The sequence below is a fragment of the Rosa chinensis genome, chromosome 3, assembly GCF_002994745.2.
Source record: "Rosa chinensis cultivar Old Blush chromosome 3, RchiOBHm-V2, whole genome shotgun sequence".
Lineage (NCBI taxonomy): Eukaryota > Viridiplantae > Streptophyta > Magnoliopsida > Rosales > Rosaceae > Rosa > Rosa chinensis.
In genome coordinates, this window is record NC_037090.1 from 15289230 (window position 1) to 15304019 (window position 14790).

Here is a 14790-nt window from a genome sequence, read left to right on the forward strand (position 1 = left end):
ATAAAGGGTTGACTGCTTTATTTGATGTTGAAACGACGGTGGATCAGGTTAATTTTTTTTACACATTACCTATTAATTCGCTATTAATTTCGATTATTGATTTCCAATTTCGATTATTTGGACTGCACAAAATCCTTATATGTCTACTAATGTAGTCCAACTTTATTAATTGTATCAAAAGTATACCTTCCATGAGCAACAATGTTGTTGCGTCCCGAACCTAAATTTATCAGTTTACTAGTCATTTGGACAATAAACGACAATTACTTTCACTTTTTACTTTGTTTCGATACTTTTAGTGGCTCTAAAAGTTGACTTTTTGTTCGGGTCAAAATTTGAGAAAATTTTCTTAACAAAAGTTGTAGAGAACGTTAAACCGAGTTCTTAGACATGCGGTACGCAAGAATCGGAATTCGTATGAATTAGTTACAGTCTATGGAATTTTATTTCTACGTTGAAGTTATCGGAAATTTGCAAAGGGCAAAACTGACTTTTCGCTAAGTCAAGTATATAAAGAAAAAACCCTAGGTTTTTCCATCAATTTTTCCGTTTTTCCCTTTCTCTTCCTCCTCGGCCGCACGGCCTCTCTTCTCTTCTCCCTCTCTTCTCTTCTCCCTCTCTTCCTTCCTCATCTCTCTGCTCTCTCCGAAATCACCACTTCCCGGCCACTACCACACTACACCGCCACCACCATTTGAATCATAAAACAAACCCGACCAAGACCCAGTCGTTTCGCCGTCGATCAAGACGTTCCGGTCACCGCACTCGACCTCCAAACCTGCGACGCCACTGTTCCACGACCCTCACCGATTTCCAGTCATCCCTTTACCACACCACCATCACCACTGCACTCAGCGAGCAATGGAGAAGAAGACCCAGAGGTTCCGTCACCCACCGATGCCGGACGAGGCCGTACAAGTAGTCGCCGGAATCTGGGATTCTGCAAGTATTGATTCGTCGTTTCCGGCCACTCGAGCTGCACAACCACCATAGTTGGAATCAGGGCCTCCTCATTCTTCAAAACCCTTTGGTCCCGACCTTTGCTTTGGCCAGAACCGCTGCACGCGCTGCCGCTGCCGTGTGGACCACCGTGGCTCCGCCACCGGATTTCCAGGCCACCTTTATTAGTTTTTGATTATGTGTTTTGAAGTTTCTGGAGAAAGGAATAGGCATTGGTTCAGTTTGACGTATAATGAAGGAAGGTAAGAATCAGGAACTCCATTTTGAGATATAAATTTGGTTGAAGATTATTATTAAATTGTGTTGTTATTGCTAGGAGTTCGAATGGTTGTTGGTGGTGGAGGACTACACTTATTTAGAATTGGCCCTCTATTTGGAGATGAAGAATTGGTAAGGAATTGGGTTCGGTGACCTTATAATTGCTATAATTGGTTTGGTCAAATTATTGAATTGATGGAGTTAGTGGTTTGCAATTAGAATGGTTTCAAATGTATTTTCGAGTTGAGTTGTGAATGTGTTTCTGTTGGGATATTGAGATTAATTAAATCTGTAATTTTGTGGTGGAGATGAATATATGGAATTGATGTATGAAAGCATTAGATTGATTGAATTTGGGATGTCTATGAATTTTATTAATACGGAATTGAAATGCTTCTGCAATTTGTTTCGGGTTTACGGTAGTTGAACTAAAATTTGCAGTCTTTCTTTATGTAAATATATTTGCAAAGGGAACTGACAGAAAAGAAGATGGGTATTCCTAATCCAGAAGCGATCAAGCAGTTTCAATTGACAATGGAGGAAGGTAGAGTTTGAACAATCCATTTCAAATATGTAAATGGATCATCCTTTTGTTTGATCTGAAATTTTATCTCTGTTTTTTGTTCGTCTTTTTTGGTTTTTTAACTTTACAGTTGATGAGCTGCTGAAGAACACATTTGAGGTTAGACCCCATTTCTCTTTCAAGTTTGGGTATATTTGTTTCACCATAGGTAAAATAGTGTATGAAAAGCAAGTTGTGAATATGCAGATGTTAAAAACATGCATCTTTTTTGTTGGAACTGGTTTTCTGAGCTTTTCTTTTTTCAGTTTGTTCTTGTTGGGATAGGGAAGAATCACTTTAATTGGCTTCCAATGAATTATTTCATGCTAATCTTGCTTATAGAAAGTTCTGTGATTATTGTTAACATGAGGAAATTAATGGTAGGCTGAGATATGTTCATGCCTAATTGTTTGTGTTTGCTTTCAAGTTTTACAACCATAAACCTGAGTCTCTGAAAGCGGCCTTCCCTAGAGTTGACAAGTTGCAAACCCTAATATGAAAGATGGCGTGTATGAGCATTTTTCCTTCATTCATTTTAGTTACATCACAATGTAGAAAGCTGAATTTCTTTGAACTATTGTCTTAATAGTTGGTTTAGAATTGGAATATTGTACGTAGAAAATTGTTGTTAGTTAAAAGAGTTGAGTTCAAGAAACATTTGTTCTTTTGTATTCTATTTCAGTTGCTGCTACTATAGAAGGAAGAGAAGAGCAAGTATATGTGCCAGATGAAATGACTGCATTCTCAAGCAAGCTAGAGTACATCGCTGCAAGATGCCATCTTGGTGATCACGAAGTTTTCTGAGATTTCATTTTTTGAGGCTACCTCTGTCTAACTCTTGGTTTCTGTCATCAATTCCAAGAAAATTATGTTACGGCACATGCTGAATTTCTCTTGTTTGATTGCCCTTTGTATGTGGATGAATATACCTTTGTATAAAAGGAGGAAAAAAAGAAGATGAATATCAGTTTTTTGTTCCTCTGTAGAAAATAGAAGATGAATATACCTTTATTACCATCACAGTCGGACTTAGACACCATTATATGCTCTCATTATTGCTTGCTGCATACCCCAAAGTTTTTGCTTGTAGCATATATTTGGCTCAGCCTTGCCACCAATTTCACATATTGGAAACAAAGTTATCCAACAGGTATGGTGCATTAAGCAAAAGTGCCACACATTTGTAGTGTCTTATCATGTGGCTTAGAGATAAAAGGTCATAATTTTGTATGACAAGAAAGATTAATAGCTTCCAAAAGAACAAGCAATGGCATATAGATTTATAATTAGTAATGAGAAGATCCAAGCATGATACAACAAACAGTTGAATATACACCTGTGTTTTCAAACAGAACACAGTAATCATACTATAAAAAGATGTGCTAGATTTTTCAGATGTGCAAGGAACTTTGCAGAATCAAAACGAGTAACTGAAAATTCACCGAGTTCACTGGAGTTGCGGTTAGAAACCAAAACTCCTTCCTTAGATGCAGCATAATGAACTGAAAGTCGATCTTCTTTCAAAACACAGGCACAAGTCATATTCAATTTGACACGGCGACCAAACTCTTCAAGAGCTTTCTCTACAGCTTTAATGAAAATTCTAGCCTTGCTCTGCCCTGAAATCTGCTCGAAATACTGGGGAAATCAGTTGGTATCGACGGCACCAAGCAACATGACCCATCCCAAAGTACCCAACTAGCAGAGTCTTCTTGGTCACTTTCAATTCCTCCGTACTTTGATGCATCTGCAGGATCATGAATTCTAGCAGGCCACCGTGTGTTTATTTTGGTTTTAACCCACACAATATCACCCACACAAAAATCATAATCATAATCTTGATCATCTTCACCCATCATACTCGATTCGAATGCTTTGGCCTCATCCACCTTCTCCTTAACTCCATCATATTTAACCATCCTGTCAACTCTACCGTCTTCAACCATCATCTTCTCAACTCTAACATCCTCAACCATCTTCCCAACTCTAAATTCTTCAACCATCAGGACCCAAATGTAAGCAAAGCCTGCAATTTGAGGGAAAAATCGAACAGCCCCAACGAAACCCTAACCCAAAACGAAGAAAAGAAAACGGATTCAAGACAAGGCGAGAATCAATGGAGAGACATGGGGCAAGTGATATAAAAAAGATTTGGTAAGAAACATAGAACAACAACAACAACAACAACAACAACAACAACAGAAGCTCTGTTTCTCTCAGTTTTGGTTGGCATCGGGATTAAGGGAGTGTAAAATATTCACAACATAAGCAACACAAAATAAGAGAGTTAGAGCAGCTCACTGTTACAAGTTTGATGCAGTAGAAATTCCTGAACCAACCTATACCTCACCATAATCCCAAATACAATGGTCAGCCACCACGCCAATCAGGCCCGCCGTTTGCCGATCTCGGAGGCGGCGCCGATCTACAAGCAGCTCCTGATGCCGTTCCCCACCGTCGCGAAATATTGGACCCAATACGCCGAGGCCCAGAGGCCGGCGAACAACGACGAGCAAGCAGCAAAGAGCAAGACCAAGCCCCTCTCCCCTCGATTGCAACACTCATGCCCGACAATGAAATAACTCTTGCCTACACAGTAACTTTTTCAACTATATAAAATAGTAAGCAGGTCACCCGGTCAGTATTCTCGACCATTAGATTAAGGAGCATATATCCAACGGCCCATAAGATGCTGACGTGCCCAAGCATGGTATGCTCGGAGCATTGTAGAATTTCCGCTGAAAGATGTCATATTACATTATTTTATATATATATATATATATATATATATATATATTTGAGACCATGGCTTTTTTTTAAATAAGAAAAATGTAAAATACAGAGAATTTACAAACCGGAGCCTCCCTAGTACAGCCCATTCCTATTTGGTCAAACAAGACCACATTTCTATTTGAGACCATGATTTTCCCAACCAAAATTGTGGACTATGATTGTATTTTTTTTCTTCCATAAATAAATTTGCCACCACTAAATTGTGAATTTAAGCAATTACAAAACTGATAAAAATCCAAAATTTGAGAAAATCATTATAAGAATTGGGTCGAAATTTGGCCTTCTGTCAATTGGAGAAGCTTCTAAAAATCATGTTTTACTAATTGTGAGATAATCTGACTTTAACTTAGATTAACTTCATTTACAGCACTCGAGTTTGGAAAAGGGGATTTACAGCACTTCATTTACCGTATAAAATTGCATGTGATCCTTTCAAACACTAACACAAACTCAGAGAAAGCTCTCAAGTTTGGAAATAGCTTTACTACGTTATTCTAAAATGAGAGTCACCAGCATCTTTGGCTTTGGATCTGTAACTGAACTTGGAATTTCCCAGTTACGATCCCATCTTTTGTGAGATCCATAGAAGGCACAGATTTGCAGTTGCTGCTAGCGCTCTTGTTAAGGTTCTGTTATTGACGTGTGTAAGAAGGAATCTTTGCAGGTTAAGTGAAGAGACGAGACAATCTGGGGGAGACAGAATTCAAGCCTCAAAATGTTGCTAAAGAGATTCCAGTACTTTGGAGACAAAGGCTTGCAGCTTAAGTACCGAAAAATTATAAAAATTGCATCCCCACCCGTCCAAGAAAAATCTAATGATTATTACAAGAATTGTGCCTGATGAACCCTTAATCCAATAACTAAAACAAGATGAAACTGGTACAAAGTTCAACCGAAATGGCCTAACAATCTCTGCAACATTATTCTTTTTTGACAGGATACATAATTAAAGCAGTTGCTCAACAAAATACGCCACAACATATCAAATAGTGAATACCAGGATGGATACTAACTCCACAAGTCCAAGGACCAGGATGAATCAGGCAAGCAAAAGAATACAATACTTGAGGGAGTTTTAAATTACAACTGTACCATCTATGGAATTAATTTCTCACTGTCGTCACATGCTTCAGAAGCATCTGGACAACATCACCTGATATCCTTGAGCCCTCTGTCGAGAGGTGATTGATCTTTTCCGCAGTTTCCACTTCAAGGCGCTTCACATTAGCCCCAGAATCTCCACTGCTCTGCTTGGTCACCAGCAAGGAAAAAGAAAGGGGCAAAATTACAACAGATATTGCCATAAAAGAATTCTAGAAAACACTCGAGTATTATATGGTTTTGCAAACGTTAGTCATCCACATCATGCATAGATGATAGGCAATCATTTACCATGGGATCCAGACTTCGCCCCACGATTATTAGGAACTGCATGGATGACTGACACTAGCAAAGGTACCAAAGCTCATACATATTGAAGCTCTATACATGAAAATTGCATGTAACGCCATGAAATCTAATGAACAATCAATATATTGCTTTCACCAACATATACATACCGCTGCAACTTTCTTCTGGAATTCACGCTCCATTTGGGCACGGTAATCAGCGATCTCCCTTTCCGCCTCTTCTTTGGCTTGTTTCAGCCTAGCGAGTTTAGCTAGCAGAAGACAACCAAACAATAAAGCAATTAGAAAACAACTCAAGATACTGGATTTCAGTGTTCCATCTAGAAACCCTTCAAAAAAGAAGGGTAACACCGTAACATGACTGCATAACCACAGGCAAAGGTTCTAGTAGTAAGCTAGGAGACATAATTCACCTAACAAAAAGTTTTAATTTGTCAAGACTGCTAGAACATTACCCCCCTCTCTAATCTCTACATATAAACTCATGGAGAACAAAGCAACAAGAGCATCTCTAGCCTAATTGATCGACAATACAATCAGAAGTTGCAAATACACATTCACAGCAGGAGATCACATGAAAACGCCCGCATATATTGACACACATAACTCACACCTCACCGACAACCAAAGATAAGGAACAAAACTCACCATTTCTAGCAGCATTGACGATATGCTGAGCTTCTTGCTCTGCAGCAAGCAACTGTTGAATTCCACCTTGCCCCCTGTTCGATGCGGATGCCATGGTTTCTGAAAAAACATTACAGTTTATTACAATATCAATAATCAAAACCCCAACAAAATACACCATGAAAAACTCCCTTAAAAACCAAATTTATACATTATATGCAATATTCCAGTAACAACACATATGAACATGATTTCTCAGATCACAAATTTTCTTTAAGCCTCTGATTTCATAAGTAGATCTCTGATTGGGAAGAAAGATCCATCCGAAACCAAAATCAACGACGATAATCAATCTAGTGACCAAATTAAAAGCATTCAAGTCACTCAGAACAGTAAGCTGAATAATCGATTCGTTTCGTAGCAACCTAAAACGGATCGGAGCTCAAAAACAACACAATCTCTCCCGTTTTCTCAGAACTAAAGCAATTGTTGTCGATTAAAACATGGATCGCAGGTGAAATTAAGTAGAACTGGATGAAGATAATTAAGGTAGGACAAATATAGAGACAGAGAAGCGTAAAGTGAGTACCTTAGGGAGAGTTGCGAGCGATCGGTCTGAGATTTGGAGTGAAGGTTCAGAGATAAGCGGGGACACAGATACGAAAGACCCTCTGTGTACCTTTACTTTATGTAGAAACGGAGATGACCCTAACTAACCGAGTTACCCTGGTAAATATTAATCCTACGATGTCGTTTTGCGTCCTTTGCTTTTAGCCTACTACACAAATTCCAACTTAATTGGGCTTTGGGCCTTGGATATTTTGATTATTTTCAGCTTTATCTAGTGAAAGATTGAGCACGAAATTTACTAAATAAATAGATGAAAGATAAAGGTGGTGTTCTTCGATTTATTATTATTCTGGAAAAAAATTGTGGAAAAAGGAACAATTATGCTGCCCGTAAAAAGCTTTCAAATGTTTTTTTTTTTTGACAAGAAACAGATTTCAAATGTTAACCAAAATATCAGTTGGAGAAAATCGGAATGTACGTGTATCACCTATTCAATTACTAGTGTATTGTTTCTAGTAGAGTTAAGACTAAAGAGTTGAGATCGGTTACAGTCCAATCAGATCCTCCAGAATGCAAAAACCCTAGTTGCTTGCCTCTGCCTCAGCATCCTTACACGAGAGGTTGCCCAAAGGTCAAAGATTTCACGAGATCACGGCAGCCCTCTTGCAACAAGTGCATCAATGCCATCGCCACCACTTAATTGATAACCCTCGATCATCGCCACTAGCTTACTCAATTTCACCTCCCAAAAATATATTGCTACCATTAAAACTATGTAGGGATTATAGATTTATTAGTAGATCTGATGGAGCACTTACCCCACATCACCACATGCTATGTTAAGTGTTAATCCCAACTTTCAAATTTACATTCATTCTACATGAAAGAAAAAAAAAATGTTTTACTCCGACTATTGGATCCATTATATCAATCCATACATGTCAAGCATGATAGGTTGATGAAGAAGTAATTTGTTGAATTTGAATTGCTTCAACTATGTTGATCTATATAATTTGATACTCTAAACAATAATGTTTGGTGAACCATATTTTTTAAGTACCGTATGCATTCTAGTGTCTCATCTTACGTTGCAGATGATGAGACATGAAACCAAACCTATTGTAGAATTTCATTAAGAAGAATTCTTTCATAGGACAAACGTACCACTTGGCGATGGAGCACATCAGCTGCCACATAAAGTGGAATGCATTAGTACTCAAAAATGTGATTCACCTAGTATTACTCTTCTGTAAAAATTTTATTTTGTTTAGAGAAAGTTACTTAGCTAATCATATGAGTTGACAGACTTGGAAACAGTCCCAACTGGAAATCCTTATGACTAAGGCATTGTAATTCATTACACCAATAATATGCCAGTTTAAACTTGCAATTGATTTAACGTCCTAAAACTTCGAAGCATGAGCGCAGTACTGTATTGCAATTACAAAACTTGACAATGATAAAGAGATCTAGAGATATAAAATTCTTGGTGGCCGGCAGAGCGTCTCAGAGATCTTCTCTCTTAGCCAATTCGTAATCGTACTCTGCTTTGGACTTGCTATATTTCTTCTTATTGAACACAATACCCGCCAATCCAACCAAGCAAACAGCACCAAGCACAAAACCAACCATTGTTACCCTGTTTTTACTTTGCTCCGAACTATAATACTCATCGTCAAATTCAACAGTCTCGTCTTCTGCTCTGTAGTTGGACGACAATACAGTAGGATTAGGAGCCATGTCAGAGACAGGAGAACCAGGCTCAGTATCGGATAATTGATCGGATCCGAACACAGAAGATGGTTCCGGTGCTGGAGCTTGAGTTGGAGTGTAAAGCTCATAGACTTCAGGAGCCTCAACTTCAATGTAAGGAGGAGGAGAAGGGTATTGTGTGAAGTAAGGAGCAGGGGAAGGAGAGTAGTCTGGAGAGAGATTAAGCTGCTCTGCCTCTATTTCAGCTGCTAAAGCATCAGTATAAGGCGGCGGTGGTGGTGGAGAATATTCCGATGCATCTGAAGAGAGCGAAGAATCTCCTCCGCTTTCAGGAAGCTCGGGATAAGGAGATGGAGATGGAGATGAAGCAGCGAATGGAATCTCATTATCTGCAGGCATTGTGTCATTTGCCGATGAGGCCATTGTAACAAAGAGCAGTGTAGTGATGCAGAAACATATCTTGGAGAGCTCGGCTGCCATAGTGTTGGTGATTTTGTTGTGTGTGATTAAATGTGGCTTAGAAAGAACTGTGAAACTCTACAGCTGAATGATGAAGTAGGGTTTCTTTAATAGAGGTGATGAAAGAACAGATCCAGGTAGCAATGACAAGGTGGATTGAGAATGTGTCAAATCGGTGGGAAATGGGTTCGATTCGGAATTTAAATTCAGACTGAAAATATTTGTGGTGAAAGGGTTGCTTTGGGAATATTTATTTCTAATATTAATTCTTGATTTGAAAACTTAATGCAGGAGGTGAAAGCTAATAACTAAGGTGTGCGCGGAAATTTATCAATCATGGCATTAACAGTTTGAAAGGAATTTGCAAGATTGCAATTCAATTTATAGATTAAGAAATGAGGATGCATATTTTAGTCCTGATACATGAGCAAATTGTATAAATAGTAATACAAAGGGCTCCAAATACAAAACCAACAAGACTATGTTACAGAGAATTGAAAGATCTTCAATTTGACTTGTACGTTTTAAACATGAAAGGTTTGAAGTACGAAAGTCCAAGGGGAAAACTTTTTTTCCTTTTCTTTTCTTTTTAAATCCCTACCCATATCCTCCTCGCTCCGGTCATCCTTTGACCAGTGAGAATACACCGGTGTCGACTTTCACAGTGTTAATTATTCTAAATAACCAACATGTCATAATTTACCAACAACAAAGTGAAACTCAATTGTTGTACATTTGTAGAATTTGTCATCTGGTATGTTTATTTTCTTTTATCTTGTCACAACAATCAATCGAACAATACAGACATTACTGAATAGCTATACAATATTGTTCAAATATGGTTAGCGTGTGATTAAGCAAGTACGTTAGTTAATTTTCATGCTAGATATGTGAACATAAAAGAGTTTGTTTACGCATACCAAATTTATTTCTTTTAACACAATCTTCATTTGTGAATGTACTTTTAGAATGACAGCACACTCTAATTAAAATGTTTTCTTCTAGCATAAGCTTCATTTGTGAATGATGGAGCTTTCAGTGTGACAGCCCACCCTAAAATGCTAAAGATGTGTCATTGAAATTTGTATGTATATATTATATATATATTATATATATATTATATATATATTATACATATGTCTGGAGACATATGTAGTCTGAAATAAGATATTAGTAGAAATTAAAGATATATTTTAGGGAGGAGATTGACTTGTATCAGAGCCGCTTGACGGTACACTAGCTCCCTTGACTCCACGATGGTTGTTAAATAGGCGAATTTTTTTTTTGGAAAAAAAAAATGCAAACAGTACCTGACCTTTGGCCCATTAGTAACTTTAGTACCTGACAAAAAAAAATATCACTTTGGTACCTGAAGTTCGGACCTCGACCCAACTTTAGTACCTAAAACACTGTTGGCCGTTACGGCGTTAGTCAACTCTCAAACAATGAGGGTTGTTCTCGTCCTTTTACTAAATTTCTTCTTCTTCCTCGAGCTCTCTTCGTCTTCTTCTTCTTCCTCCCAACTCTCCCATCATCTTCTCCAGACCATTGCCTGAATGAAACCCGATCAGGAGTCCCCACTACATCCACATTCCCAAATGAATTTACCGCCAGAAAACAACATATGAGATTAACAACCAAATAGGTTGGAACAAAACCCAGAAAACAAAATGATGAAACCAAAAAATTTTGAAGTTTATATTGATTTTGTTTTTGATTTTGCATTTTCTTTCCCGATCTTCCAAATAGAAATGGAAAATCCTGATCAGATTTCGCTTAGCAACCTACCTACCTACTTTGCAATTGGAACTCAACCTAGCTCTACTCCGCTCCTTTCCTCCGCTTCGACACAACCACCGTCACCATACCATGCTTAGCCTCCACCCTAGCCTCACCGCTCTTACAACCCTTTGGCAGAAGAACCAGGGTTTCGCAGCCATCGCCAGTCCCGGAGCTTGATGCTAACGGTGTTCTTCTTGACGTCCACGACAACCTTGACGATTTCCTTCCCGAATCCCAGAAAGGCTCTCGTGATGATGAAGCTGTCGTCGGAGTCTTTGATCTGGAAGGCGGGGAGGGGGCCTTTGTTGTTGGGATCGTTCCGATCGGCCATGAAGATGTGGTACCTCATGGCGGCAGAGGCGGTGGTGGAAATTGATAGCTGTGATGGGTGGTCGTTGTGGAGGAGGTGGTGGGGCAGAAGTGCCGGCGAGAGGAATGACGGTTGTGATGGGTGGTCGCTGATAATGGTTAAGGGACCAGAGAGAGAGAGAGAGAGAGAGAGAGAGAGAGCTCTGGATGTAGAGGTTATATATATATATATATATATATATATATATATAATGAATTAAATATATATATATATATATATAATGAATTAATTATGAAAGGACGAAATTACCCTTCAATATATGCTACCTGTCTGACGTCGTAACGGCCAACAGTGTTTTAGGTACTAAAGTTGGGTCGGGGTCCGAACTTCAGGTTCCAAAGTGATATTTTTTTTTTGTCAGGTACTAAAGTTACTAATGGGCCAAAGGTCAGGAACTGTTTACATTTTTTTTTTAAATTTTTTTTTTATCAAGAAGAAACTTCATTAATAATGAACTGGATACAATGAGTTTTGGCATCATCTCATATACAAAAATGGCCATTGGACTTCACACTGGAACTCCAAAATGACTGACTGACGTAGCCAAAAAATGCCCCGACTCAACTATAGACTTAACTTGCACTACAATTAAAAGGCAAAGTCAATATGCGCAGGAGTAGTGAATCCTTGACACACAACTTTGTCAACACTAACTCGCCACCTAGAGTCCTCATGACCTGCCTTTGATCGACCAAGTCTACACTTGTTGTGACTTCGAACCCAACCAAAATGAAATGCTGGACCGTCAGACCTGAGACTAAATTAAACCCAAGATCATTGCCACCTTAATGTCAACACCGTCAATCCACAAACGCTCCAAATTGCCATCACTTCCGACCCTTGAGCGGACAGGAACAATCCCACTAGAAGGCCAAGGATGATTGTCTATGCCAATATGCCACTGCCAGACATTTTCGCCACCGCTACTGACCTAACTCCAGAACAGGAACGACCTCTAGACCGTCGAATAGAAGATTGTCTATGCCAAAATTGCAGTGCACCCGACCCAACAACTAATACTTAAAACAAAACTTTGATAGTAACTTATTGCTAAAAACAAAACAAAAGAAACCAAACCCTAAAAAACTAGTAATAACTGCCCACGACCAAGGGCCCAACAAACATTAAACCTAGCCCAACTCCCTTTCGTCCCAGTAAGGGACATCCACCGCACACCCACCGCCCAACAACCTATTGCCATCCACCCTCCTCCGACCACCGTCCAAGTTCGTGCCGCCGTCGCCTTTGGATTACGCCTGCCAAAGCCCAAATGCCACCAGCAAAGCGGCAGTAAACCATACCTCCCACCATTGCCAACACGAGCCTCGGGATCTCAGCCTGGAGCGCAATACCAACTGTGGGTTCCTTACCATCAACGACCACGCCACTCGTCGTCCACGATCAGATCTAAGGCGGAAAGATCCCGATCTCGTCCTCCTCCCTCCATGCCGCATTAGTCTTTATCCTCCTTCAAACACCAGTACTGACTAAGAAAGCAAAAAACTAGAGAAACTAAGAAAAGCTTAGGAAAACAAAACAAAGCTCCCCTCCCAGACCGAGATGCAGCGGTAGAAACGCCGGCTATGTCCGGCCGGGAGAGCACGAAGACTGGGTTTCTTTTTTTCTTTGGCGCGTTCTAAACCCTATATCAAATAGGTGAACTTAGGCAATTGAAAATAATTTAGGCGGTGACTCATATTTGGGTCGCAGTGATCAATGGAGCCAAAGTTTTAATGATTTGAGGTATATGTATGCTACTATAAGGTTTTTGTGGCCAAGCCTACAAGTTTCACACGTACACAAAAGGGGCCTGGAACAGTAAGGCTGACGAGATCATTCTACTTGGTTATAGAGGGAATGAGCATTAGTTGGCTAGATGGGTAGTAGATGGATTTAGGAACTGGAACTAGCTAGTTATGATCTACAGTTATAGAGGTAATGAGCATTTATTGGCTGGCTGGGTAGTAGATGGATTTAGGCACGTACTGGAACTAGCTAGTTCTAGTTTACAATTGTAGCAGACGGATTTTGCAGGTGGTAGATCAAATTTTAACTGGAATCAATCTACTCTTTCTAGTTCCATTCATCTTACAATTGTACCCTGTTCTATAAATAGTATGGTTCACTTCACTCCCTATGAGAAAAAAAAAATGTATATGTTTTGATTTTTTTGTTTTTGTTTTTTATGTAAATCCTTTTTTAAACCTTGATCTCTGGAGAGCAATTGCAATTGATGATCGAAAAAAATTAACTGATAAAAAACCCTTTTGACTGTATTTGAAATTCGGTATTTGGGTTGGAAGAGAATTGCGATTGAACAATCGAGGTATGACACTTGCATTACACGGTCTGCATGTACTTTTGCCACTTTTAGCATCTAGAATTTATAGAAGCGCGCGTTTCCTTATGGATTCTGGTATGAATAACATCAATTGAAATTTCAGAATCGGGAACAAAAAACTACCCACAACCAACTTTTACTTTGCTTAATATGCATCATTGTAGATATGACCTGACTTTTTATGGCGATGTTAGCGTGTAAATACGATTACTCATAATAACTGATGTAAGACAACATCCCAGTTTTAACGTGTAAAATGTAGCTACTGTCGGACAAAGATGGCAATACTAAGTTGATGATCTAAGGGCTGTATTGTGATGTACTGTAGCCGGTGTATGAAAGCAAGGCAGGGGTCTCAGACGTCCTCCCTCCTGGTCAATTCGTACTGGTCCTCTGATCTTGGCTTATTGTCTTTCTTCTTCTTATTAAACAAAAAACCAGCCAATGCCACCAAGCAAATAGCACCAATCACAAATCCCACCATCGTAATACGATTCTTGCTTCGTTCCGAACTATAATCTTCACCTTCAAATTCAGCACTCTCATCCTCTGCTCTGTAGTCGAATGGCAATACAGTAGGATGAGGAGCCATGTCTGGAGAACCAGACGCAGTATCTGCTGACTGACCCGACCCAAAAACAGAAGACGGTTCAGGTGCTGGAGCTTGCTCATAGATTTCAGGAGCCTCAACTTCAATGTAAGGAGGAGGAGAAGTGTAAGGAGCTGGCGAAGGAGAGTAGTCTGGAGAGAGATTAAGCTGCTCTGCTTCAATTTCAGCGGCTAAGGGGTCAATATAAGATGGTGATGGTGGAGGAGAATGTTCTGATGAATCTGAAGAGAGCAAAGAATATCCGCTACTTTCGGAAGGCTCTGGATAAGGAGAAGGAGGTGAAGTAGGGAATAGAATCTCACCAACTGCAGGCATTTCGTCTGTCGACGAGGCCAT

At 39.4% G+C, this 14790-nt stretch overlaps 4 protein-coding genes and 1 long non-coding RNA gene across 5 annotated transcripts; 1 reads left to right on the top strand and 4 right to left on the bottom strand.

Annotated features, from left to right (window-relative positions):
• The first annotated feature begins 545 nt into the window (after positions 1-545).
• On the top strand, positions 546-2830 carry LOC112192916. The gene is made up of 4 exons (XR_002933726.2): positions 546-1202; positions 1277-1762; positions 1872-1900; positions 2463-2830. It is a non-coding gene; the product is annotated as an uncharacterized LOC112192916 (long non-coding RNA).
• A 486-nt stretch (positions 2831-3316) lies between these two features.
• LOC112192915 lies at positions 3317-4321 on the bottom strand. The gene is made up of 2 exons (XM_024332839.2): positions 4126-4321; positions 3317-3846 (listed from the first exon to the last, which is right to left on the bottom strand). The coding sequence occupies exon 2, from the start codon at positions 3781-3783 to the stop codon at positions 3364-3366; it is 420 nt and encodes a 139-aa protein (XP_024188607.1). The 5' UTR covers positions 3784-3846; positions 4126-4321; the 3' UTR covers positions 3317-3363.
• A 1052-nt stretch (positions 4322-5373) lies between these two features.
• On the bottom strand, positions 5374-7343 carry LOC112192913 (V-type proton ATPase subunit G). Its single transcript, XM_024332838.2, has 4 exons — positions 7199-7343; positions 6631-6729; positions 6133-6233; positions 5374-5820 (listed from the first exon to the last, which is right to left on the bottom strand). Exons 2-4 carry the CDS (start codon positions 6722-6724, stop codon positions 5677-5679), a joined length of 339 nt encoding a protein of 112 aa, XP_024188606.1. The 5' UTR covers positions 6725-6729; positions 7199-7343; the 3' UTR covers positions 5374-5676.
• Positions 7344-8685: 1342 nt separating this feature from the next.
• On the bottom strand, positions 8686-9372 carry LOC112194181 (extensin-like). Its single transcript, XM_024334429.1, has one exon. It carries the CDS (start codon positions 9370-9372, stop codon positions 8686-8688), a length of 687 nt encoding a protein of 228 aa, XP_024190197.1.
• A 4827-nt stretch (positions 9373-14199) lies between these two features.
• Positions 14200-14790, bottom strand: LOC112194182 (proline-rich receptor-like protein kinase PERK2). The gene has a single exon (XM_024334430.1). It carries the CDS (start codon positions 14788-14790, stop codon positions 14200-14202), a length of 591 nt encoding a protein of 196 aa, XP_024190198.1.

Excerpts from the sequence above, each read along its gene's own strand:
- LOC112192915 (XM_024332839.2), bottom strand. The coding sequence starts at position 3,783 with ATGGTTGAAGAATTTAGAGTTGGGAAGATGGTTGAGGATGTTAGAGTT.
- LOC112192913 (XM_024332838.2), bottom strand. The coding sequence starts at position 6,724 with ATGGCATCCGCATCGAACAGGGGGCAAGGTGGAATTCAACAGTTGCTT. Across the intron at positions 6,234-6,630 it reads CGTCAATGCTGCTAGAAATG|CTAAACTCGCTAGGCTGAAA; the intron begins GTGAGTTTTGTT and ends GTCTTCTGCTAG. Across the intron at positions 5,821-6,132 it reads TCCAGAAGAAAGTTGCAGCG|AGCAGTGGAGATTCTGGGGC; the intron begins GTATGTATATGT and ends GTGACCAAGCAG.
- LOC112194181 (XM_024334429.1), bottom strand. The coding sequence starts at position 9,372 with ATGGCAGCCGAGCTCTCCAAGATATGTTTCTGCATCACTACACTGCTC.
- LOC112194182 (XM_024334430.1), bottom strand. The coding sequence starts at position 14,790 with ATGGCCTCGTCGACAGACGAAATGCCTGCAGTTGGTGAGATTCTATTC.